This window comes from Osmia bicornis, chromosome 3 (assembly GCF_907164935.1).
Source record: "Osmia bicornis bicornis chromosome 3, iOsmBic2.1, whole genome shotgun sequence".
In the NCBI taxonomy this organism is placed as follows: Eukaryota; Metazoa; Arthropoda; class Insecta; order Hymenoptera; family Megachilidae; genus Osmia; species Osmia bicornis.
The window spans coordinates 9,464,373-9,492,365 of NC_060218.1; the positions used below are offsets into that span (position 1 = coordinate 9,464,373).

The 27,993-nt window shown below is 39.9% G+C and overlaps 1 protein-coding gene across 1 annotated transcript; it reads left to right on the forward strand.

Moving 5' to 3' along the window:
• The first annotated feature begins 4,899 nt into the window (after nucleotides 1-4,899).
• Nucleotides 4,900-27,962, forward strand: LOC114872510 (microtubule-associated protein Jupiter). The gene is made up of 5 exons (XM_029179766.2): nucleotides 4,900-5,273; nucleotides 18,597-19,009; nucleotides 19,889-19,912; nucleotides 21,488-21,574; nucleotides 25,650-27,962. The coding sequence occupies exons 1-5, from the start codon at nucleotides 5,212-5,214 to the stop codon at nucleotides 25,829-25,831; spliced, it is 768 nt and encodes a 255-aa protein (XP_029035599.1). The 5' UTR covers nucleotides 4,900-5,211; the 3' UTR covers nucleotides 25,832-27,962.
• The last annotated feature ends 31 nt before the right edge of the window (nucleotides 27,963-27,993 follow it).

Here is a 27,993-nt window from a genome sequence, read left to right on the forward strand (position 1 = left end):
TGCTACTTTCGAAGTTCGAATTTCTTTTTACCTGTGATAATGATCCGTCCGGAGAGTCGGCGACGCACGGTACTTAGATTCTAGGCTCTAAAACCTAGGATCTCCAACTTTGAGATTTAACACTCCCAAATTTGTATATGATTAAAGTAGCAAAATTAGGGATTTGGAGAAATTTTCCGCTTCGTCAACTTGCTATTTGCACTGTGCTTCTCTATAGATACCAAGGATTCGTCCGGAGAGTCGGCGCCGCACGGTACTTAGACTCTAGGCTCTAAAACCTAGGATCTCCAACTTTGAGATTTAACACTCCCAAATTTGTATATGATTAAAGTAGCAAAATTAGGGATTTGGAGAAATTTTCCGCTTCGTCAACTTGCTATTTGCACTGTCCTTCTCTATAGATACCAAGGATTCGTCCGGAGAGTCGGCGACGCACGGTACTTTGAGCTTACGCTTTAGAATTTAGGACTTCTATCTTTGAGACTTAAGTTTACCAAATTTGTATATCATTAAATTAGCAAAATTAGGAACTCGGAGAAATTTTCCGCTTCGTCAACTTGCTATTTCAACCGTGCTTCCCTATAAACATCCGTCCGGAGGGTCGGCGACGCACGGTACTTAGGCTCTCAGCATTGGAACCCAAGACTCCGAAATTCGGTTCCGTTAATCTGGCGACAGAAAAAGTTCAACATTTTTCATCCTGCACCCTAGCACTATAGATACCAAGAATACTCCCACTATGCCTCCCTATAGGAACCTCGTGAACCCAATTATATCATCGAGCAGAGCGTGTTACGCGTCGAGGCTTACTTTCGTCGTGCAGGCTGGTAACACTTTCGTCGACGAACATAATCGTAAAAATAAAATATCGCGGATGCCTACGGGCTAATGTTAGCCCGCTGTATTTTAGCTCGTTCACTCGTTTTAGCCTTTTTGCCACGCTGCTCACCCTGTGTGTACACCGCTACACGAGCGTTCGCTCGAAACGGAAACCGACTGTGTAACCGCGTTTCGGTACCGTTTCATCAACAGGCAACTCATTAAGTTGATGAAGTAAACGTGTACTATCCGTTCTGTAAAAACAAGGACCCTGTTACACAGTCAACTACCCCATTAAGAAAAGAAGACATTGTTTAATGATCGCTCGAGTAGTTAACAGTGGTACAATGATAGAGTCCCATAAAATTGATCGTTCAAACAAAACAGCATCGAGAAGTAAAAAAATTTTTTAAAAATGAAAGAATTCCCTGTATTTACCATTGCAAATCGGTAGATTGCGTTAGAGTCCCCATTAAAGAGCGCAAGAAACACCGTGAAGGATGAAGCACGGTATTTCACGGTAAGATCAACGAATGCTCGTTGGATTCAATGGGAGAGTTAACCTCGGTATTCTTTATTGTCCAGCGGAAATAAGGTTGGCCACGCAAACGATCGGAGCGAGTAGTAAACGCGTGTTTCTGCCGCTCCTTAACGAAATACCGATCCAGAGTTATAATCGTTCTTAAATAATAACGTTTCCACGATCCGTACGTAGGCCGATGAAATCGGTAGCTAATTAACGTATTTTCATTGAGAACGGATCGAGATCTGATCGACGATCGATGGTTATCGGAAACGTAATCGATCGAATTAACGGTACGATTCAGTTGCTGTCCAAGTTCCTGGTTAACGGTATCGTACACTCCATCAATCCGTTTTTAATCCGTGATCATATTTGGAAAGCCTAGGAATTAATTGGATTTTTATTTTATTCGTTGATTTCATTGATTCATACAATTAATCTGGATATTACAAGACAGTGAAGTTTTATTTTTATCTTCAAGATAATCGTCAGTTTTTATTTTTAATTCGATGGGATAGCGAAGAAAGGGGAAGAATTGTAAAAAAAATTCAAATGGAGGGATGTTGACAGAATTTTAGTTGAAATAACAAGAGTCGACAGTAACGTGTCTATGTTAATGCTAGACGATCTTGCGAATACGTGGTGCAGCAGATTCGAGAACGAATGTTCCGAAGAGGACTTCAAAGCGTATAGATGGCTTTCTCACCCCTCAGAGCACTCGTCCTAGATACGGAACAAAAGGGGCTGACTCAGGGGTAACCTCCCCCCTGCTATCCATATAGCGTAAACATCTTGCGGATTCTCCAATGAAGCATCAAAATCAAACTAGACACTATGAATAAAAAAGAGGGGAAAAAAACTAATTAACACATTGATTAAAAGTGCATTTCAGTCCACGCAAGTTTAAAAATAAAACTAATTTATCAAAGTGTCGAAAGTTCAAACCAAACGATATTTACTCATTGTCACATTCACAAACACTATAAATTCATATATCAGCTTCATTGAAAGTTTTCCTCTCGAATATCTTCAGCTTGTCATTGTTGAACGTAGAGATTCGTCATTAAATAAACATCGAGGAGTTTGCATAAGCTCTTCAGAGGCGCCAACGAAATTACCAGATCGATCAATTCTCGTCGCTCATCTTTTAAGCTCCGTTTCCAGTAACCCGATGCTTCCATCGAGCGTGTTGAACGCTCCCATAGGGGACGACAATTTAATCAGTCAATTACTCGGGGTTCTGTTACGTCCAGTCGAAAAACATATCCCAGGAGCCGGGTTATTTGGCTACGCTGCGAACACGCAACCCTTCGTGTTCCTCCTGTCCCTTTGGAAACCCTTAAAATTTCGCATCGATTGCAACGCAAGATCCCCGTCTGGTGTGCATCCGCGTGTGATCTCCGAGAGGGGAAACGAACGTCCTCCATGCAAGGTTTTGCAACCCTTTTTCGTATTCGCATGATGTCAGACGTATTTTAAAGTTTGAGGTAAAATTTATTAATGAGAAAAAAAATAAAATTTCGCCCTCTGTAAATAAGGGTAGGGAAAATATTAAAAATGTAATATTTCTAAGGGTAGAAATGTTGTTGATGGAAAATATGATATTTCATCAATTTTCTTTGGACTCGATTCGAAGTGCTTTCAGTGGAATACAGAAATAAATTACAGGTACTCACAAAGTCGCTGAGCACAACATTGTGAATAACAGTGTTGGAGCATATTTTTGCGTGTCACGTTAAATAACATTTCTGCGACTAGCATAACCGTGTATTTCGCGAAGGCAGACTGTAATCGCGATGGAATCGCGGGGAGCCCTGCTTTTTGAACTTCGTTGATCGTTAATGATGGTGCGTGACGTTGAACGGACGTGACGCCGTGGAATTGTAAATTGATGGAAGAATAGCAGGGATTTTTGAAAGTGGAATACCAGGCTTGTTGAGGGATACTTTCGCGATAGTGACAACGTTTGCCTGGCTTTGTGGAATCAACCAAGTCGACCGTATGAAAAGGCCAGTTGTTCCAACGATCATTATGTCCACTTTACTTGCGACGGTTAGCAAACTTGTATAGAAACAGTTAGATTGTACTGAAACGTTTCATGAACCGACGGGACTCGGAGTTCAGTGATTCCGATTGGCAAAGTCTAAGTACCGTGCGTCGCCGACTTTGCGGACGGATCCTTGGTATCTATAGGGGAGTGTAAGCAGTGAGAATATTTTTCTAACCCCCTATTTTCCCTTTCGTGACATTCTTTCTGTCTAAAAACTCCATATATAACCCCACCAATTGCGTGACTCACCCTTGTCGAGGGTAAAATTTTCCCTCTTCCAAGTTTCACCCCAAATTGTTCTGCTTCAAATTCTTCCACGAACCATTATTTTAGTATACTCAAAAGAAAGCTTCAGATTCCCCTTATCACACGATTCACCCTTTATTTTTCATACAACAATTCCGAAGATCATCCCCTATCCAACTTTCATTGCTTTTAAATGTCTCCACAAATTATTCAAATCATTCGAATGCCGATGATAAACTTTCATATTCAAAAGTTACCACCTGTCCGACCATGACCAATCCAAACACTAACTCTTGTACCATCGTGCAGACACGCGCTGTAGCTCGCGCGGCGAGCATCCCTAACGATCGCAGCCCTCGACGGCAGCGAGCATTCTCCACCTCCGGCTTCTCCTCTCCGCTCATTATCTTCGTTGCGCTCTGCACCGCACGTGCATCGTGGTGCACATGCAGCGAGCGGATCGTGCGCGATACCTACGCGGCTTTAGGTCCCCGCTCCACCGGAGCCGCTCTGGTTCGCCGAGCGTGTATTGATTGAGGTGAATGCACGACGTCGCGTCGGCGTCGGCGTCGGCGTCGGCGTCGCAGTCGGAGTCGGCGTCGTCGGCGTCGTCGGCCTTCCATCGGGGGTGGAAATGCATACACGACTGGCGGGGTTATCCGTGATAAAGGTGGCGGGATGGTAGCTCCTGATGACGTTCCGTCCTTCCTGCTGACGAGATAACACTGGCCAACAAATTTCTAACCCTTTTTACGTATTCCACTATGCATTTTTCATAAAATTATTCAATTTTTCTTTATGAAATTTTACTTTGAAAATAATTCATCTGAATATTCCAATATTAATTTTCATAAATTTAAGCTAAATTTCTCACAATTTCTGAACCGAGGGCAATTTTTAATCAAAACATGAAACTATAAAGTTGACATAAACCCAGTGTTGAACGATACAATCGGACTGGAAGCTTTCAAAAAACATTGAAGAGAGAGAGGCAGTCATCTAGTAGAAGATAGCTAGACTGGAGAAGCTTTTACAAAACGTTGAAGAGAAAGAGAGAGAGAGAGAGAGAACAAAGTCAGCCGTGTAGAACAAAGTCAGACTGAAAGAGCTTGCACAAGGTGGGGTAGGGGGGGAAATAGTTGAAGAGAGATGGAAGATTAGCGGTGCGCAGCAATCAGAGAGAGACGGTAAAAGTATCAAGGAGAGAGAGAGGAGGGAAGCAGCACCGGTGGAGGAGGCATTATATACTGGCTGGATCCTCGTTCGACTGCCAGTTTCTCGGCTGTACGCGGTACCGATTGTAACCCTGGTCTTGGCCAGCCAAATATCGTGACATTTTCCACGGGAAGGGAAAACATTTGATCGGTAACACAGGAAGAGGTTCACTTTTCGGCGGACGTGTTCTTCAAGAACAACATCTTCATTGATTTTTCGTCTGACGTTTGTCTGAAGACACCATCCAGCAGGCTATTTCTGGTGTACGTCGAGGGTGAGACAACGTCGAGGTTTACGACGAGGGTTGAGACGCGTGATCGTTCTTCGAGGGAGCTTGAAGAAGCAACTGGCGAACGATATGGCCACTTACGCGACCTACAGACACGTCGAACTCGACAATGTTGGATACGGAAAGAAAAGGTAAAATCCTGGATAGAACTTCATTTTTCCACGTCGACTCTTTACCGCACTGCGGGCTTTTCCGGTGAGACTCTGGACGTCCGGTGGGCACCATCTCTGATACGTTCGATCGTTTTTCCCCGGGATATTTCCTAGGTATTTCCTAGATATTTCCTAGATATTTAGGAAATAAGTTTTCGTCTCGTATTGTACTATAATTAAGAGGCTATCAATTTTAACGTGCTATATCTTAAAATCAAATTTATTATTGAAATAGGAACCATACCAAATACATATTTCTCAGAATATTTAGGAAATCTTGAAAGTAATAATTTTAATTTCTTCCCTATTTTCAAAGGGTGTGTGCAGCGATTTTGCAAAATTATTATATTTTAAATTTCTTACAATTATTCCAAGCTCCCTTTATTCAAAATAACAAAAATCGCCATTGACAAGAAGGTGCCATTACCTTGATACTGACTAGTTCGTAGTTGAATCATTTTCAACCGAGTTGAAATATAGGATTGTCTTCCAGATAAGTGGGTGTAATTCGTGCATAAGCTATTTTTTATTTTCCTTGATTTTCGAGGAAGTTGAAAGGTATTGTGGTGTGAGAACGGAAGTTGATTTGGGACGATGACGTTTCGACAGTGACAGGATGCGGTGGTATCCGTCGTCAACCGTGACTGGTTCGATCGATTTACATGCCGAAGGGCAGTCCTTGAATCTGGTCGCCACTTTGGAAACGATGCTGCAGCGCACTCTTTACTATCTCTAACCGAAGGATCCAAAAAACTGCCAAGTTCAATGCCGAGAGAAATTGCAGGCTAAAAATGGGATTTAAATTACTTTCTCGTGTTCGAGCTTTCTGTTATTTAAATTTCTCGATAAACCGAGGCGGATACTTATCGTAGAAAAAAAAATTCGATGGTTGTAGTAGTTTCAATGGATATAGGATAAACAACTGTTACAGCGGTACTTTGAAACAGTGCTTTAAGAGTAACTTAAGTGGTTTGCCGGCTGATAAAAATTGCCGGGACTCCTCGCAGGAAGTCGCACATCCTTTCGAAGGAATTTTCTAATTACTCGCCGACCAGCGAGCATGAATTCAAATGACTGTCAGTAATCAAGGAACAGTGGCTGTTTTCTTAGATAAAAAAAGAAGAATTTCTCGATATTATAATAAACAAAGTGAACGAAAATGAATTTCACCCAAATTTCTTCACGAATCGTTCAACAATGAACCCTTTCAAAAATTTCAATCTCTTCAGCGTTTCTTCTCCGATTCTTCATGGTCCGTGTTCAGGAACCGCGTAACAGAAGTAAGTCTAGACGTGTCAAAAGTTAGAAGGCGCAAGAACAAAAGAGTAGGAAGACGATGAAATTTAGAAAGCGTGACTGTTGCTTCGTGTGTACCGAGCCTCTTACGCGGCACAGAAAAGATTAACCGTCTAATTACTTAATGGTATTTTTTCACCGCATTCTTGCCATTTTCCGCGAGAACAAACACCTTGTCTGAATATCAGTTCGTAAGAGAATCTTTTTTTTTTCTCTCTCTCAAGAATTGTTCATTTTTCCCGCTCTTCTCTAGAAAAGTAGAGAGAGAAAAAATGGTTGTCGACGTTTCGCAGGTCAAAAGATTTATGCAATTGAGCTTCGTTAAAACGTGGTCAACGCCCTCGAATAATTGACGTGTACGCGGCTCCGTGTGTCTCTAATTGCAAGGATGTCACCTCCCGCCGTTTTGTCACTTAATTGCCCTCGTCGTCATGATTTTTAGCTTAACAGTAGCCGCTCGACGATTCGCAGCTCGGGACGAGCCTTTCCAAGAAACGGGCAATTATCGAGCAACGAAAATGCAAGTGGATTTTTCACTGGGGTTTAATATTAACCACGAGACGAAATATTAAACGAAACTCTCGGACGGCGGACCATGGAGAGAGACCCCGAGATATTCTTAAATAGCGTGACTCTATTCGCAACTGTGTAAAGTGTCGATATAAAAGGCTGTAGATAAGGAAGGATCGTTATCGTATTCTAATCAAATCAGTAATATCAAGCTCGATCGATGCTTATCTACCGCTTGCAGGGATCAGCCTGTTTCCCATCGATGCTCCCGTTACAATGGCTGCTCTATACAAGACCCCGTACAGTACGGTCTTTGTCCTCGAGTGATAAACAGGCCCATCTTTGATGCTTCTTGAACATCTCTCGCTTGCTTCTGGAACCTGTTCCTTCGATGACATATAGTTACTTGAAAAACTACAGCCCCGAGGTGTTGTTTCATGAAACTGCATTGTAACAGCGAGAATTTCTTCGATGATTATTCGTCGTTTTATATCTACCTCGAATTTTCATTTTTCAAGAAACTCGATTGTTTCTTTAAGAGAAATATAAATTCATTCGAAAGCTTCTTGGGAAAAGAAGAAACGAGTAATTTGCATTGTTCCACCTACTTTCCGGGGCCACGGTTGCAATCCGAAGAAACTAGAAAGGAGGATGGCAAACAGAAAATGGTAATCGGTTAATATTTGAGTAGTTAACTGGAATCTTTGCCGCGCGTGGAATCATGGCCTACTTGGGAATCCGTATACATGGTTCACCGGTCTTGACCTAACCGAACAGGCTTAAACAGCTCGGGACAATTGCCAAATGGAAAATCGCTGGACCAGCTTCGCTATTGCCAAACCTTCGATTCGATTTTGCGACGAGTAAAGTCCTTACTAACTTGGATTTCTATTAGAGTCTCCTTGAAATATTTAATAAACTTGGGACAAAATTAGGTAACTAGATGATTATAAATATTATTACTAATTTTCTATGGCTAGAAGACAGAAATTTATTTAAATTTGAAATAATTACACCATCGAATTAAAAATAATAAATTTGGAGATTGAAATTTTCGATTAAATGGCGATCGCAATGATATTGTTTGAAAATCTAATTACTGGAGCAGATGAAATTAAAGGTTAACCCTCTTCTTTCAATCAACAAAGCGATAATCGATGAATTATTTGTACGAGTGAGTCACAGGACGAGGAACAGGGAATCAATGTCAATTTCATTCGAACGTATCCCATAAGCGGCTACTTCTAATTTCGATCCAATTATCAATCGACGATTAACCCTTTTTAACGAGTCCATTCTTAACGAGGATAATGAGATATGTCGTTAAACGGCAGACGTGGGTGCGACACGTTTTTTCTTCTGGACTCGATTCATGTCCGGTCCTCCTACTTGTCTCCCTCGAAATGGTCGAAAGAATTTGCAATATTCATCTCATTAACCCTTTAACTGCGTTTGACGTCTATACACGTCGAACCAAATCTCTATTGCGGTACGGTTGACGTATATACTCGTCGTGTAAAATAAAAAATGACTCACTCTGTGGGGGATTTTCAAAACTAAATTCCACAGTTAACAGGTTAAACGCATATTTTTCCACAACTTTGAACATTTTAAGCAGACTCATCGATGAACTATCGGGGCAATAGCCATGTCAAGGATTAGGCTTAAGTATAAAATCCAATTAGACGATTCTGTTTCTCTCTATTACGAAAATTCACTCTGAAATTCTCTTTCCCTTTGTTCATTACATAAGCGAATTTTTTTATTTTCTTCCTACTCTTCGATATTTACACACCTCCCTCGAGGAGATAGTAGCGTTCGAATTGCTCGTTGATCGTTTCCATTCGAGCAAACGAGGACACGATCAAAGTGTAACGAATGATTCCTGCTTTTTTTTTGCCATTTCTTTCTCGACGCGATACCATGGTGGTGGTACACGTGTAAAACGAGTCGAGTTGTCCACGTGGATCGAAAGGTATCGCGTTTCGAGCGCGAGTCGTTTTCTTTCCGTATCCTCCGTCGCCCTCGCGCATATGGGGTTACTCACCCTCCATTGTCCGGCGGACACGAAAGGGTGGACACGTACGAGGTTGTTCCCCGCGGTGGCGGCTTCCCCCTCGCGGACGTAGGCTTTTGTGGACACCGTTCATCGGGGCTTCATACGAGAAAAGACGGATTTTGCGAGCGTGTGACGCGTGGAAGCCCCGTCGAAACCCCCTCCGTCTGGACCTATATTAAGGGGTAACACCACTTTGACTGCTTCAAAATTTAAGCCTTTTTCGGGAATTTGTTTTTAAAGAAATGCTGTGTTTATGAAAATTACAAATTATATTAATTTATTATGCATATATTAAAGTAGAAATCTTTTTTTTTGTTGATATATGAAAAATCGATAATCAGCTCGACAGCTAATCGGGTGCGCTTCAAAAAAAGAGGGTCAAATGGTGGGCACGATAACTCAACCTAGATGTGACTTAGAACAATGAAACAAAAAAATTAGATTTTTTAGTCCAAACGCTAGGGAAATACGGAGCCGTTTTCAAAAATATGCATTTTTGATAAAATTGCATCGATTTAAAGTAAAACAGGTTTTCAACCAAAAATTTTGTTATTCAAAGTTATACAAAAAATCGAAATATCAATATTTTGAGAAAAAATAGGTGACGATTAAATTACAGAAGAGTGCCCACCGATTTTGAAAATGCTGTTTCGAGTAAAACGATTGAAATGAAAGTTACCTTTAATCTGCGACTCCAGGCCCATAAAGTAATCCTTCTGCATTAATAGCATTAATACTTTCAGCGAAAAAAAAAATGTCGAAATTTTGAAGCAGTCAAAGTGGTGTTATTCTTTAACCCTTTCTAATCATATTTGATTTTCAACCTCTTCTATAATCGCTTCATCCGAAAAAAACAACGAGTACTTTCCCGAAGCTTCGCACGTGCGAACGCTAAATTTCACCGAAAATTCGCGAGTATATTAAGCTCCAAGTGTATTCAGTCCACGATCATCGATGACTCAGCTAGCATCGCCTTAGATTCCCGCGAAACGATAACAAATCGTTCAACAATGTACACACTATCAAAAATGATTAACTCGGATCAGAAACATTTAACGATGACTCAGCTGCTGAAGCCGGTGATAATAAAGAGGTCGAAGGGAGGGTGATAACCGTGGCTGGTTCGAAAGAAAAAAGAAAGGAAACACGTTCTCGTCGGTCAATGATATCGCTTCTATACCACCTACACCTTTATTTATACCCGTCCCTGGCGGAGCATTGACTCTCCGCCTGTGTTTGTAAGAGGCTATAGCCACTGATAAGGCTGGAAGTCGATTGATCGTGCAACTTCGTCGATAATCATCGTTGGCGCTTCTCTTTTGTGAACGCCGCCTCGGTACAAACACACGCGATAACTTATACTTTGTTCCATTATGTTTCCTGTGTATTATTCAGGGCCATGGGGACGTGAACTTGGCCAGTGCCTCCTCTAACCGTGTGCATAGTTTCGCGAGGAAACGCGATATTTAAACCTGCCGTTTCCTGTCCCTTCAAACCGCTCTTGGACATCTTTATTTTCATTATTTCAATTTCTTGTCAGTTGTCGTACGTACGTATCTCATGGGAAATGGTAAATGACGATGCTTGATTATTTTCGCGTGATTACCCGCTCGTTAAGTGGCGGTTACGCAAACGAGAAGAAGAGGGTCGAAAAGGGGCTGGTTAAATCGACGACGATTTCACCGGAACCGAATAAGACGATCGCGCAGAGGCGTAATTGGCCAATTAGTTAATTTCACGTGAAGTTCGTCTATTACTTTAGCCAGGCCACGATTCATTGCATAAACCCGACCTCTGTCCGCTCGATCCAGCTTCCTTATAAGTATACTCGATCGATGCAACCGATCCACTCTTGTTTACGTATGATTCAAATCGATCCAATTAGCCGATTATCTCTCGATTACGTCTTGATTATTGATCGCCGCTGATCCTTTATACCGTGATCCATCGTTGAATAAATAGAATCGTTTCTTTCACGATTCCACGATTAATTTGGACTTTGCCGTTTAATGCGAGGTGCATGCATTTGCATTGATCGTTGCAACCTGTATATGGCGCGGTTGTGGATGTCGCAAACCACTGTCAATCATAACAGAATCTCGCAACAATGGATACCCTTCAATCATAGTAGAGGCTCGTTAGAGGTTGCTCAACTCTGTCGGACAGCTCTTATTCCATGCACCTTCGTATAATTGAACACGTGTCAACGTTTCTTTATGTAATCATATTTTTATCGCTTTGTAACACCCCGAATTCGTAAATACAATTATTACAAATGTAATAATCTGGGTGTGTGAATTTTTTCATTCACATAATTGCATCGTTCACAAACCAATAGCGATTACCAGTTCCACGCCTCCAGAAACGTTTCTTCGTTTCCATTTACCCTTCTCTGTTCGTTTTTGAATTTTCAACTCTGATTAGCCGATACACACGAGCTGTTCGAAGCGTTTATCATTCACGTGCAACTGACAAAGCGTCGGGCGTGCAGGAGATATTGCGAGCTGATTAAAAGGCTCGTCTTCTACCACCTCGTCCTTAACAAAGACCAATCGAACGTTTAACCGTCCCATGAATCAACAGGATTAATTAAACCTATATAATCTTGTATCCCTGACGCGAATACAACGATTGGATTCGTTGAATTTGTTAACCATTCATACTTGCTCGCGTCGAATTGGAAAAACTGTACTTTCAGACAGGTTGATTCAGTCGTCGCGATGGGAGAGATCGGGGTCAACGCGTTTAGACGATTCACACGTGCTTATTTTCACGCAGTCAATGGGAATAATTACCGGGGTACATGCTTCTTGTCCCTTACATAACGACAATTACGCCGGAACAATCGAAACCCCTTGTGAAAGTAACGATTAAGTCATTAGCAGAATTGTGTGAGTTTCAGAAGAAACGAACATTATTTCTAAGAAAACTGTGGATCTAAATTCAGATGAAAGAAGCGTGAATATTTTACTAAATATTTGCAAATATTTTTTAAAAAATAACCATGTGAAATTTTAAGCTCGATTTATTTTCTCGTCGAAGAAACTGAAATCCCTCTGGGTAATTACTTAGACTGATACCTGAGTTTCCTTCGGCCATCTATCGACGTCAACATCTCGCGCTTACGTACGCGCTATTAGGTATTGAATTGAATTGAATCGAAAGGCGTCTGTCTGGTAGATAGGGCTCTCTCGTGTTCAGCTAATCGGTCGGGACTTCCTGAATCGATGTTAAAAAACCGATCCTCCTAATTGAAACGAAGCGAGAACAAGCACGTGGGCAAAAGTACGTATAGAGAGAGGCCTAGCCTGCTGCCAGACGGCGTGATGTATGAGTTGGCTCGAAGAGGCTGAAAAATGATGCTCGTGTCGATCGAGGGATATTCATGACTTCGATTTAAATTGCTTTTGACCTGGTTGAACGGTTCGCGCCACAGAACTCCTAAATAGGAACCGATAGTCTCCTATTTCCTTCCCGGTGGTGGGTGTAGCTCAATGATGATTTTACCTTTTCGATGCAATTATTCTTTCGAGCATTGCCAACTTTTGATCCGAGATACCGTACATATATCATCTATCTTTCAACGCGAGCATCTTGAATTTCCATGGAAACGCCTTTAACGGCCGATTCGATCGGTCGAGAACGGATTTCGATGCTCGCGCCTCGGCGAACCGATCGTGAAATCGGCGATGAACGATCGCCGCGTGTAAGGAACGAACGGTTGAATATTCAAGTAACTCCCACAGGAGAGAATAATAATGGATCGAGCGATCATCTCGATTACTGGCCAGCAATTATCCCGGACACTCTATCTCGTATCAATTTCAAATTGTACAACCTGGCGAAAATCACCCTATCGCGTGTTTGTTCAATGGGAAATATATGTACCTCGTTGGTCCGTGCATCTTGAACCCATCGGGCCGTGTCAATTGCAAAATCGATCGGGGGGGAGGGAGGCGATATTTCAGAAAATTCTGAAAGTATGCGAAAGATCCATACGAGTCGGTTGAATTTAACGAAACGTGAAATCGAGGAAGTATTAGCCAGTTCGGTGGTAATTAAATGCCAGAACAATGACCATTGTCCGAAAGCCGATAAAGATTGGCCACAATGCCGCTCCTTGTTATCGACATCCTCGTTCTGGACCTCACACGAAGTTGCCAGCAGCCAGGACGAGTACTCGAGCGTGACTCCTTATTGCCGCTGCACCTACAGAAACGATCCGTTTGCGGCTCTCCTCTATCGCCAATCCCATATCCGCTTTATCTTCCTACCCGGATTTTTCCTGCTAGCAACCCTTCTCCAAAGTTTCAAAGCAACACCGATTACGTATCACCTTGTAGAGCTTCATTTTTTTTAATTTTTTCATTTAACCCGTGCAACACTCGAGTACCGACCTCTTGAACCAAGGATTTATGGGTTCCAAGTGGTGGTTGCTTCGGTAATGCACCAAAGCTGGTTCTTACAAGTGTAGCACACATGGCAAGTTATGCAATATTTTATGGTAATTTTATGTTCGATTATTGATAATGATAATGCGTCAGCTAGAAAGCAAAAATGAATTGATTACACGGGGTGTTAAAAAATATCCTGAAGACCTCTACACCGCTGGATAGATCACGAAAAATCGAAGTGAAAAGTTCTGTAGCATTTTTCTAATACGGTCAAAAAAAAATGCTGTACTTTTATTTTTATAGGAAATAAAAAGAATAAAATACTTTATGAACTAAAAGCTATATTATGGGGTATGAGGTATGGGTATATTTTATGATAAAGACGAGTATTTGACTGATCGTCAAAACCAAATTTTTATAAATTTATCGAGCAAAGTGACCGTCGTTTTGATAGCGATAATCCTTTATCTATATCGCAATCGTCCCATAATTGTTATCGTACATTAATCCGTCCATTTGATTATCAATAACCGATTATTAATCCCCGTGTAAGCATCTCGGCTGAGGATAATCCTGCTTCTCCGTGATTCACCGTATCTCCCTGCTAGAAAGTCCACGATAAAGGACGGTGTTGCTGGAAGAAATCGAGGAACTGGTACTCGCGAAGCGTGTAACTGGAGTATATGGCTGGCGATAATATCGGTAATGCGAATGGAGAACCGCGGTATCGCGGACATCATTTTTCGATGCATAATTCGGATCTCAGACGTATGCTTGCCAGGAAATCGTGTAATGCTTCTGTTCCCACGAGGACGTAGGTACCTACATTTGTTTGCCTAGAGATTCAGTTAACCCAGATACGATTTACTCGATCCGTTACCCTTCGTGGATTATTGTTAGCGAATTTGGAATACTATTCCCCTAAGAGATACGACGTCGCGTGTTAGTCTGCTCGGATCGATCGTTATTCGATGCTTTTCATACTTTTCTTGTTGATGGAACGACGGATACCGTGACAGGGAGACGTCGAACACGGGGGTGATGTCGCGGATGGCACGACTCTTTTCCATTTTTTTCTTTTCTTCTTTACCTTGAATAAATTTCGTACCAGTCACTGGAAATGATTGCTTTTATGCGCTTTGGTTGAATATTTTTTTAATCAACCGCTGATCAATATAATAGACATTATTATTATTAACTTCGTTCTCGACGCGATGATTTTCCTCTATAAAGTGTCTATAATAGTACGTCTGACACAAAGCAGACACCCACGCGTTATCACGCTTAGTATCATAAGCTTCAATTGAACTTCATCCAACTTTACGGCTCTCAGAGTAGATGATGGCCTGTGGTGTTCTATTTTCTAGATTCCTCTGATTATGGTTGATATCAAACGTTTAACACCTTGATGCCAGGACTGTTAAAAGTTTCTATCTAATTTTAAGCATCTATTAGCCGAGCTCCTTTCCGGATTTCTACGAAGACGATCATCAACGTGGAAAAGTAGTTCGGTATTCGTTCAAGTTCCCAATCTCCCTGGAAAAGTCATCGAGCTCGACCAGCAAAACGCGAAATTTTCACTTTAACGATCCTCCGCCGAATGCATTAACATAACTCGCTTCTCTAATGCGTCCAGTCATTGTCGTTCTCAAATGCTAACGATTATTATTTTCGAAAGTGTGCCCTGGTCCACTTTTCAAGCAATTTCTTGAAGATCTGACTGCTGCAACGACAGACAGTTATTCGGCAATAGTGAACGATAATGTTTTGAGGTTGCTGAAACGTGGCTGACATAAATCGGCGCCGGCATGTTACAACAGCATTAACATCCACGTTCCGTGTAATAAAAGCGTTTTCATTAGGCTACGGTAAGAGTGTGTCTAGCGTTCTAAATTGCTCGCCTCGATGTTTCGTTGCTTGAAATATTCAACGGTAGATGATAGATTTTCCTGAATAATAATCATTTTCTTCGGCTACGATAATGGTTCGCGGAACGGATGAAAAGTTTCTCGTGATTTTCTGAGCGTTAGAAATTGTACATTACCGGCGGGTATGGTGGGTTCAGCAACCGGGGTCACCGACAGCCCACACGATGTAAACGGAAAGTCAAGTAAAATCCTCCCGGCAGGGAACTAATGTGGCACCGGAAGTGGCCGCAGATATACTGCAGATCCATTTCTCTTCTTCGGTAGAATTCTAGATATCAAGGATTCCGATTTTAACCATTTGCACTCGTATTTAGATTTGAGAAGGGTACCAATCAACTCGGAATTTCTTTTATTTATTCATTTTATTTTATTTTATACATACACATTTAAGCAGAAACTAAAAGAAAACGTTGTAACAAGTGTCCCTAGAATGAAATACTAATGTAAGTATATGTATAATAATAAAATGTAGGATGGCGACTAAATGGCGACATACGAGCGCAGCGGTAAAACCTATGTCGCCTCTATGGCGACATACGAGTGGAAAGGGTTAATAAATCTTCTTGATTTTAGAAAATATTGTTAGCGTTTGGAATATTCGTGATAAACGTATAATTTTTCAACGAAAAAATTTCATATATTGGTACAATATCAATCATAGTGTCCGTTCGTCTAGTGAAAAAGCACTGACTTTGGAGTCCAAGTTTAACCGCAGCAAATATCATAAATCTAATTATTTAATAAAAGCGTTAAAATAATTAACATAATCATCTGATAAAAGCTTTAGAATATTCAATAATTTATTTGAAATTACAAAATACACTAGACGAACGGACACTGTGATTGATATTGTACAATTGTTAAAATTGGGACTTTCTTCATGGTCCGCCATTCGAGGATTAATACTGGCGTAACCTCATAATAGCTATTAAATCAAACGATTGCTCAAATGACATCCGTGCAAACTAAATGCCATCGTGTTTAATAAAAGCTATAAAAGTGAATGATGTTTATCATTCATCATAATTGCACCTCGATTCATATCGAGACGGTAGCTGATTAATGCCGTTGCCCAGAGCTGGTGCGCGCTAGTGACCATTAAAACGTGGCATTTATCGTACTCGATAATTGAAGATGCGTCGTCGGCTGCGTAAAACAGGTTGACGGTCTTATTAACGCATGAGCGATGCACAGCGTCGAAAAGAACACTCGCAGAGGCGTCGTTATACGTCATCCAGCATATTTCCCGGCACACCCATCCTGTCCCCTCCACGATTCCTTGCTTCCTACGATCCATTGATTATCCTTATTTACTCTACCATCTCCCTATAAATCCATAATCTCCTCGACGAACACTTGAAAAGGATGGATTTAAAAATTGAAAAATTGCCAAATTTTTACTAAACTCAAAGACCAGAAGCGACTACATCGTAAAGATGATAATCCCCGTTCGAAGATGGATTTCGAAAGCAGTTTCTACCGGTCGGTAGGTGAAATCCGGGCGCAAAAGGCGGACGTAATTGGTCAATTAGATCGTTTTAATAATCGGCCGAATTACGATGATCTAGCGGCGAGTTTTGAGCGTTAAACGGAGCGTGAAGCTAGTATGCGCATCGAGCTTGTCCCCGATGACGAGGGAACGAACGCTTCGATCGAGTCGCGCTAGTCGTTCAATTATCCGAGACACCGTAACGAGGAAGCGTTGATTTATCGTCGAACATCGATGAAACGAGCGCTATGATACGTCTTGAAAACGAAGACTTGCTCGATCGTTAATTAGGCTGGAACGATTATTTGATCGATCTCGAGTTAACGACTTGTTGCCGGTATACGATGAAGGATGATACGCGTGGCGAGTTGGTAAGAATGTTAATTAAATGTAATTGGGAAACGTCTGTTTCTCTGAGTGCTTGTTCTGCTCGCCACTTTAGAAATAGTGCTCGTGTTTATGGAGATCAACCGTGCAGAATTGCCTCTTAATGAATACAGGAAGTGTTTCAATATAAAATGAAAGAACAGTTGTTAAAGGATGTTTCCTTGATTTTAATGATATTTTGACAACGTCACGCTTGATTTTCCGTATCCTTTTTTTCATGTGAAAAGGAAATGACGTGAATTAGGGATGTGCGGGTACCCGATATTAAGGGCTCGGAAACCCGCCCGATGTTTCCCGAACTGACCCGAATAGTAGGGACTATTAGTCGACATATTAGTCGGGCCACACATCACTAATGTGAATAAAAGCAGATAACTAATAGCTTCCTCTGTGGAAATAAAAAAATCGTCACGCGCGAGCGATTCCTTCGTTAATTGAACCGTTCTGCTAATGAAGCCGGCTTTAAAACTGTGCTCCCCCATGGAAGTGGCGCGTTCGAGCGGAGGAGAAATGAATGAATTCCATATTTTTAATTGCCGACTGGTCCTCTCGGCGAAGCTCCCTTCCTTCTTTTCTCTCTTCTTCTCTCCCTCTTCCTCGGTTACCCACGCAGCAACTCGCACGCGACAAAGCGCGCGTGCCACGCATCAAGCCGAGAGACGAGCAGGAGACCCTCGTTACGTTGAAATCAGCGCAGATTTATCGAGCAAATTGGATCGAGTCTCCTCCCGTCGTGGGGACCGTGTCTCGTGTGCTCCCGTGTCGACGTTCAAGAACAATGCTTCTCAACCCTTTGCCACGGAAGTGGCTGACTCGGCGTGTGTGACTAAACAGTTCCACGAAACGCACGCTTTAATGTTCGCTATTCGTGAGACAATTGGTGATTCAGGACCAAGCTCTTTTGTATAGTCTGCCTAAAATCATGGGTCTTATATTGAAACGGAGCTCGCATGATCGATGGAGCGTCTATATAGCCATATCCTTTAAACTTTAAGTATTAATTTGAAGTGCCATAAGTACTATTTGGCGATACTTTTATGTCGTGAAATTGTATCAAACTTGATATGCTTCGAAATCGATCACTGTTTGTTATAATTGGCAACCAATCATTTTGTATTATGAATAATGATAAAACACTTATGTATGCCATAAGTGGCATTTCGTGATACTTTTATGTCACGAAATGATGCCTGTTCGGATCGAACAGTATTTAATCTTGAATACCATGTTTGTTTTCAGGGTGTTAAAACCCCCTGGTGGCGGAAGTAGCGACATTTTCGGCGCCGCACCGGAAGAGACGAGCCCCCGTCGCGTGAAGAATCACAACCAGTCGCAGTTGGGCTCGGCACTGTTCGGCGATACACCGAATAGCAATAGCAACAGCAACAGCAACGAAACGCCGCGCAACAAGCCCGGTAATGATTCATACAAACGTCTGTTTGGCCCTCCCGATGCCCCACCCACCACCCCAAACGCGAAAAATCATATGCGCAGCAATATCTCCCTCAGCGGGGATTCGTCGTCGTCGTCATCGGTGTCGCTGGCCGCCGCGACGTCGCCCGCGAAGAGCACCGCCAGCTCGGACTCGATCGCGGGCGTTCTCAACGGCTACGCTGCCAGCAATGGCAACAACCTGACCAACGATGTCACAGGTAAGGCCGTTTATCACCTTCCACGCATCCGCCTCTCTATAAATCAGGAAAATGACAAAAATATACCTACACTGTCCTATGGTCAGGTGAACTCTGCTGTACGGTGCGAGCGAGAGAAACGTGGCTAACGAGCTACTGCCACAATAAATGAATTCTTTGTTCAAAATTCAAAACCCAAAAGATTTTCAGAATATTTATAGGTGGATAAAGGGTTAAAAATATATCAAACTTGTATTATTTTTTTTTGAAATTCATTTTGAGGGGTTAAATAATCTCCTAGAAATAAAATGTAGATTTATTTTGAACAAAGAATATTAATACATTTAAATCTGGATCATGGTTTTGAAACAGCTTCATTTACAAAATTTTTATTTTATTTCTCTTTCATTCTGCAATTGCAATGGAAGTTTAATTCTATTTCGAAGCTTTTCTGCCTGAAACAAGTTTCAAAGTTATTCTCAATTCAATTCAATTATTTCGTTTATTTTGATTCTGTTGTGCAATTGCTCGAACTGCAATTACACTTAAACTCGCACTGTATTCGAGCTACCTTGAAATATGTGTCTGTGTGTCGCAGGCTCTTTCGCGTAGCTCTGTGAAATTAATTACTTCTTTTTTTTTTTTTTTTTTCCAATAAATCAGGAGTTTTTACGCTTATTATATCACGCAACAAAGCTCGATGATTCGTTTTCATTGAGCTTGAAAAGAGTTTTCTTCGTTACGTTTTTATAAACAAATGAATTGATGGAAATTTTTATTTATTGCTTTCTTATTATTCGGTATGTGGAGCTAGCGAGACACGAACGAATCTTGTTCTTTCCCCTTGTGACTAATGATATGACTTACATCGAGTCATACTGTTGAATTGTTCGCAAGCAGCTTTTAGGAGAATCAAACGATTTCGTAAGTGTGGACTAAAGACACATTCAAGTAGATGACACACGACACTCATATCCCACACATTATAATTTTTAATTAAGAGTGCTCGCGTGTTCTGTTCCGCGGAATATCGTCATCGTTTTGGCTTGATTTATGTTGTCCATCAACCCTCGGACGACGGACCATGGAGAGGGTCCCAATTAATTTAATTTCGTATTTCATATTATTTTCATTTCCTAAATTTTACACTGTTCCTTTGAAAGTTATACTTTCGACGTATGAAACTCTTTCGTTTAAAAATTATATATTTACAAAAATAAAATAAAATCAATTTTGCGCTGAAAGGGTTAATTGATATTAAAAGAGAAAAATTTGCCAATGTAAATCAAGCCATCGAACTCGCGAAACTTCCATATCGATCACTGTTTACTTTTTTTTTTATATTTCGTTATTAATGAATATCTTTGTAAAAGAGTAAATCGCGAAGGTTTTTAAATCGACGAGCACAGGGCCTGCCACGAGAATAAAAAAACACATATTTTGAGTTAGTCGCGTCATTTTCACGCTCTTTTTACCTGTTAAATTCGAACCGTTCACGCCGTAACTTTCTGCTTTCTGCGACAAATAATCATTTATTCCCCCGTTGATTTATCACGCAAACAATCTGAAAGCACACGGATTTTCGGCAAACAAATTTAACAATTTTTTACACCCTGGTTTTTTTTTAATACGAAGATCTGATCAATTAAAATTGATTTTTATTAATTTCCTCTGACCTTCTTTAGCAAATGAAATGAGATACAAGTTTCGATGTTCAATTGTGTTTGCTTGATTTATTTTTTCTTGATGATTAACGTGATGATGAACTTTGAATTGTTTCTATGATTTCACACGACTTATCGCTTGGATTTTCATGCGTGACCATTTTATTTCATATTTTTCTTTTTCTTTTTACAATTTCGCTTTTCTTTGCCCTCGGTGTCTTGAAGCGACTGAATACGAATTTCTTTGCTGCATTATTGTTTCTGCTTTTGCTTGCATTATTCCACACAATCGTAGTATAAGTAGACTATTCTCTTCTTTTCTTTTATACTTGTTCCTTCTACGAACGAATCCAAGGTACAAATTTATGAAAAAAAGAATTCATAAGACGTAGCTTGATGGATTTTAAATTACACTTACAACAAGAAAGATTTGATTAATTATACTTTCAATGCTCAATTTTTACACAAGATTCCATACAATATTCATAACTTTCGTACTTCATGGAGTTTAAATTAGTTTCTGAAAGAATCTTCACTAAATGGATCAATTTATATTGCATTGCTACTAAGAAAAAAATATTATTTTATAAATCTACTTTTCTATTTGTAAGCAACTTTATCTTCGAAGAACGATCTTGGTTTCGTTCGTTGGATGAATTAGTTGCGTGCATTAACACGAAACACGGTTGGGTGACGGTTTATGGGTTTTGCTACGATATGTCGGTGCATGGGGGTGGTGGTGATGGTGGTGATGAATCCTGGCGCGTGTCGCTTTTCGTGCACCGGCTGTGAACTGTCGTCCTCTCTGCCTTCCTACCCGCTCGAATCCTGGCAGGTGGATCGTCCTGCATAACGCGCAACCCGGTCACCGGAGACGGAGTTGACGTGACGCCTATAAGGCGCAGCGCACGAAGGTGTCGAGGTAACGTGGCCAATCAATTTTTCTCATTTTAAGCGACCGCCATACGATTAAACTTCCTATCAACCCTTTCCTTTTCACCATCATCAAAAACTTTTTTTTTGAAAAGCTGAAATATAGAAAATGAAAATAGAAATTGTGGCATTGCCAAACGTCATTGGAGTCAGTTTGTTAATGTTACAACTGTTGTTTTGAATTGAGTATTTGAGATGGTAAATAAATACTAGAACTAAATACCGTGCGTCGCCGACTTTCCGGACGGACTCTTGATATCTATTGTATAAAGGAGCATAGTGTCGGGACGAGTCTGAGGACCTAGGAAACAATTTCTAAGTCCTAATTCATTTTATCTAATGGTACTGAAGGTCAAAAATTTAAATTCTATTGGACCAGAGCCTAAATACCGTGCGTCGCCGACCCTTCCGGACGGACTCTTGATATCTATTGTATAAAGGAGCATAGTGTCGGGACGAGTCTGAGGACCTAGGAAACAATTTCTAAGTCCTAATTCATTCTATCTAATGGTACTGAAGGTCAAAAATTTAAATTCTATTGGACCAGAGCCTAAATACCGTGCGTCGCCGACCCTTCCGGACGGACTCTTGGTGTCTATAGAGGAGCATAGTGTCAGGACAAGTTTGAGGACCTAGCAAACAATTTCTAAGTCCTAATTATATCTATCTAATGGTACTGAAGGCCAAAAATAGATATTTCACCGGAGACAGAAGGACCATAGACTAAGTACCGTGTGTCGCTGACCTTCCGGACGAATCCTTAATACCTATGGGGGAGTATGGTGCAAGTAGCGATTCTACAAAGGAAAAATATCCTTGTGTTTTCCCACTTTGGATAAAAGATACCTATTAATCACACTAGAATTATGGAATATTTAATCTTAAGAGGATTATATTTCAATGGGTATTCTAAGAAGTTAATAGCGAGGAACAGAATACGTTGATTTTAATCCTCAACTGGAGAGGAAGTGTTTGGTACATCCCCAGGGGTGGGTTGATTTTAGTTCGATTAGGCTAATGACAGGGGTGAATATATTTGCATGATTCGAGAGCAGTTTGATTGTTCTGTGCTAGTGCTTCAGTCAAACATGAATTGTATATTTTAATGTTGATTATTTATGATATTAATTCCATGGATAAACCCATAAAATATGTTAAGTACTTTAATTTTCACATTTCATTTGAAAATAATTCCGATCAGTACAGTTAAAAAATACATCGAAACGATTCTTATATCTTAAAAATATTGTACAATATCGTAGTTTTTAAAATTTTCGAATCGTCAAGAGGTTAAACAGTTTCTTAAATTCCTATATGGTATTTTGGCAATGCCACAAAAGAGAAAAGAACCATATAAATTTGTTTACGAATGTTTCAGCTTTCACTGTTTTATCTTATCATTTCTTTACCTTATTTAGCATTCGTCCATGAATAACTTACGTATTATTCATCGTGGACGAAGAGGATTGGATTTTGTTTAAAATTTTGCGTGTGTGTTAATAATTAATTGCAGTGTTTTTGTTACTATCTTAATTATATACTCTCTCTTCCAATACCTTCATCTTTTTTTCAATTTCCAATTCCTCATCCAACTTTGTTTTTAAAAAAAAAAAGGACAATTGATGATTGTCCATCAAAATCCAATTTTCCCTTCCATTGTGTTACTTTTTCCACCTGGTGTCTCGTGGATTTGCTTGAATCTGTTTCAAAATTTAAAAAAATACATCATTAAATTTCTCAGAAGTCTAATATTAATTAGTAGCATGATTCAAGCAATTCTTAGACAAATTTTCACCTAGGTCAACACAGATAGTCTGTGATAGAACGGTAAGTTAGTTTCAAACGTAGACAATTAAAACATCAAACCGAAATCCCTATCTGTCTTGCCCGTAGTTTTAAGTACTTATATCCAGCCTATCATTTATATTCGATTATTCTTTATCGATGCATCGATGATTGTTTCTTAGATTTGACGCTTCATTACCTGGCCTGTTGTCCATGTCCCCCTTTCGAATGGCCAGGGATAATGTAGATGGAAAATCGTGAAGGGATCTGATTGAACAGCATGTGATTTCGCGTGATATCATGTATCTCTATGACAATGTTATAAAATCAGTGTATCGGATGCATAAAAACAGGATTCCATGCGCGTGAAATTACAGAACGATGGGTTATCTTTCTACTAGGGATGTGCGGCCCGACTAATGTGCCGGGTTCCTGACTAGTCGGGTCGGTTCGGTAAATATCGGGAGAGCTCGGGCGGGCGTCCGATACATGCGTGCCAGTCGGGTAGCCCGACTATTCGGGTTCAGTCGGGTACAGTCGGGCTGATTCGGACGAGCTTCTGCGGGCCACGGGCCGTGATCTTATTCTTATGTACTACTTGTTAATACTTGCAATAAGCATGTGCAAAATCTGTTTTATGTGGAATTTTGGAACAAGATAAAAAACGAATTTATTTGAAATGAATTTCATTCCATGTCATCGGTATATTCATTTTATACAAAATAAATTTTGAACATGCTTATTGCAACCATTAACAAGTAAGTATATGAGAGTTGGGTCCCAGGCCGCGGCCCGCGGGAGCTTGTCCGAATCAGCCCGACTGTACCCGACTGAACCCGAAATAGTCGGGCTACCCGACTGGCACGTATCTATCAGACGCCCGCCCGAGCACGTAATATCCGGTACCCGCACATCCCAACTTTCTACGCATTTCACTTGAAACGCTATCAATAAAATTGAGTCGTTTTTATGCTTCTGATAATAATTATTGCATGACCACGTATTGATAGGTAAATTGACTTTGGTCGAGCAAGGAAATCATAGGAAACTTAAAATAATTTTAATCGTTAGAAAAATTAATTGTATCAGTCTTCTACAAGTTTATCAAACGTTTCTTATAATAGTGCCATAGAGAAAGATATTTTAGATTATCCCTGTATAGGTGAACGAAAAATGGAGCACTGAAATGATTTCAATTTTCAGACTATTTGAAATAATCGCGTTATTTATGGACACCAATTATAAGAGTAATCTGGACGGCAAACGATTAATAACATCATTTATAATTGACTTTTATTACCACTGTAGCTCCCATAAAACTTCATCCGTCAGTCAATCATGGCTATCACGAGAATCTAAGTAGTTAACACGTTCGCTACCATTGTTAGAGTCTGACACGATTTCATGACATAAAAGTATCACGAAATAACGCTTGTGATATGTCAATTTAAAGCTCAGAGTATGTTCAAAATAATTACATATCGATTTCGTCAATATTCTTAATATAACGTAAGATATGAGCAATTGAATATTAGGTATTTGCTGATGGACAATGCCAAAAAGCTGAAAATTCCTTGTCGGTTTCAATAAAGCACCAGTCGAGTTATGTTCAGAATATTGATGAAACCTTTATGTAGCCTTTTTCTTTAAATCTTAAGCTACAAATTGATGTGCCATAAGTGGCATTTTGTGATACTTTTATGTCATGAAAAAGATTTGGTATTTGCTGGTGGATAATGCCAAAAAGCTGAAAATTCCTTGTCGGTTTCAATAAAGAACCAGTCTAGTTATGTTCAGAATATTGATGAAACCTTTATGTAGTCTTTTTCTTGTAATCTTAAGTTACAAATTGATGTGCCATAAGTGTCATTTTGTGATACGTTTATGTCATGAAATTATATCAGACTTTATATGCTTCGAAATTGATTACTGTTTGCTATAATTATCAACAAATCACTTTGTATTATGAATAATAATAAACCACTTACGTAGCCATTATTATCGAGCCTTAAGCTTTAATTCGATATGCCATAAGTGGCATTTTGCAATACTTTTCTGTCATGATTTTCTCCTTTTATATAATCAATTACACAACATCTTGGTAGCGAACGTAAATACTGTATCCTGCATCAAATTTCAGTGTTTCTTTTGTTCTATCACACCCAATGAAAATTCTCTCATTATCCATTAAATAAAAGGAATTGCCTATAAAAGAAAAAAAAGGTATCGGTCAGTGAAATGGAAAAACGTTAACTGAAAAATGCAAATGTTCTTCGCAGATGGGAATCCTGTGACTGGAACTGGCTACGCAGAATCGCAGAACAACGGTCCAACCGTGCAAAATGGAACGTCCAGCTCGAATTCCAGCATCGGCGAGAAATCGAACGACTCGTCGCCGGCGGCCAAGGTTCCAGCTCGTACACGCGTGCCACCCGGTGGCTATTCATCCGGATTGTGGTAAAAATCTGCAACAGAACGACCGCTAAATCGGCATGCCCATCAATGGTTGGTGCCGTTGATCCTTCCAGTGCAGAAGAATTTCTGCAAAAATTAAAATTCCTTCTGCCGGAACCAATCGTGAACATCGAAACACCCTATTGCACCCTTATTCCTTTTATTATAAAGGAACAATCGACGATGATTACTCTCATCATTTCGTTTATATTTCTTCTTCTTTTTTACATCGATTCCTCGTTGTATTTTTTAATTATTCATTATTTTAGCGTTCCTTCATGTTTCGTGTTACCTGTTGAACGATTCACGAGGATGATTCTTCCTTTCAAGGGTTGATTCCGGAGCAGAAAAAAATGAAGAGAAACTGGCAGATGCAGATTACTCAGATTTTATTGTTTCTTTAATTAGAAAAATTGAAGTTTCAGTATTTTACATCCACCCTCGTTTGTTCGTTTTCTGCTTCATAATTAACCATCCAAACGTCGAGGTGTAAAGAATTATCCTGCGTGAAATTCGACAGTGTTTGTTCTTTGTGTTTTTTTTTTTAATATTGGAAACTTGAATCTTGTCCATGCTTTGAAATGGAATATTTGTAATTGAAACGATACTGGAAGGGTTGACGAGAGCTCCGGGGACGCAGAGAAGATACCGATTGTCATCCTTCTGACGAGATCTTTAGGTCCCAATTGTCGAAACGGATTTATAAAAAAATGAAGAATAGTCGTTCAATTTTCACGGTCAAAATGTCATTCCTCTCCCCGAGAAAATCTTCGTTTCCTCGGTTTTTCTAAGCGTATAACTTTTAAGAATGTAGAACTGTTCGTTGTTTGAATCGTGGGGGACAAAAAAATGATAAAGGGAAAATGAGCGTAAGATAGTTTCCTATTTTCGACGAAGATTTTTGCCCACGTCCGACTGGTTCTCTTTTTTCAAAAATGCGCGCCTTTCTACGACGATTATCAAGTGTATCTTTCATTAATTCAAAAAAGAAGTGGCGAATTTCAAAAAGCGGTAAGGGTGAAAGAAAATGACACGGAAGAAGAGGTGATCTTTTGAATAACGATGAACTTTGGGACGATAGGAAAAATCGAGGAGAATCCTAGATAATTCGAGTGAATCCTGCCAAAAAAAAAAATTTTTTTCAGAGGCGAAACTAATCAGAAAGAACGCCAGGCAAACACACTGAACACGCTTCTTTAAATAAATAGACTGCTATCGGTTGGTATACTTTGAATAAGGAATTATACTTTTAACTTGAACGAGATAGTATGAAATTTCAATTGAAAAACGCGAACGTCCAGAGAGAAGAGAGAGAGTACTCGACTCCATGGTATATTAATTATTAATTAGTAACGTTCGACGAAACCTCGGAATTGTATATTAGAAGTAGACATATGTTATTCGACAGAAGTAATAATAATGATAATACTATTAATATTAATAATATTAATAAAAATACATCATGTAACCCATTAAAACAGTCAAGTGCTTTCTTAATTTCCGTGCCTTTTTAAATCGTATCTATTGTTTCTTCTGCATGAACGCCAATAACGGCGTGAAACAGATATCCATTAGAAAGTACAGTTCCTTTCTATCTTTGATTTCTTCTTCATTTTTATTATTGTTACTTTGTACGCACCAGTGAAAAGAAAACTTAACTTCTCTGCGTCGTTCATTAATTGCGGAAAAAAGACTATTAGTTTTTACTAATTGTATCGTAGGATTTTAATTACACACGAAAATGGTTCATAATCAATTTTATCAACGTAATTACGATGATTATCATTCGGTCCTATTTATCGCTGTATTATCTTACGGCCTCCCCCTTTAAACAAGATACCATGTAATCTTGTCGAATGGATTAACAATTATTCGTTTGTAGTCGTCATTACACACTTGCTTATTTTCCTTGTTTCTTTTTTTCACGATAACGCATAAGGAATTGTATTTCTTGTTTCAACAGAAAATACTCGTTGCACACTTTTCTCTCTCTTATGTTTGGAAAATAAAGAGAAGAAAAACGTTTCTTTGTCGTTTTGGTGTGAGTAAAATTACATTGTTTGTATCGCATTCGTATTCTCGTCTCATAAGTAGCCTTTTTGTACTCTGGCATTAATAAAATTTTGTAAGCAACAAAAGTCCCATTGTTTCTCTACCTTATTATTTAGT

Coding starts and splice junctions, on each gene's coding strand:
- LOC114872510 (XM_029179766.2), top strand. CDS start 5,212: ATGGCCACTTACGCGACCTACAGACACGTCGAACTCGACAATGTTGGA. Junction 5,274..18,596: donor GTTGGATACGGAAAGAAAAG/GTAAAATCCTGG, acceptor GTTTGTTTTCAG/GGTGTTAAAACCCCCTGGTG. Junction 21,575..25,649: donor CAGCGCACGAAGGTGTCGAG/GTAACGTGGCCA, acceptor TGTTCTTCGCAG/ATGGGAATCCTGTGACTGGA.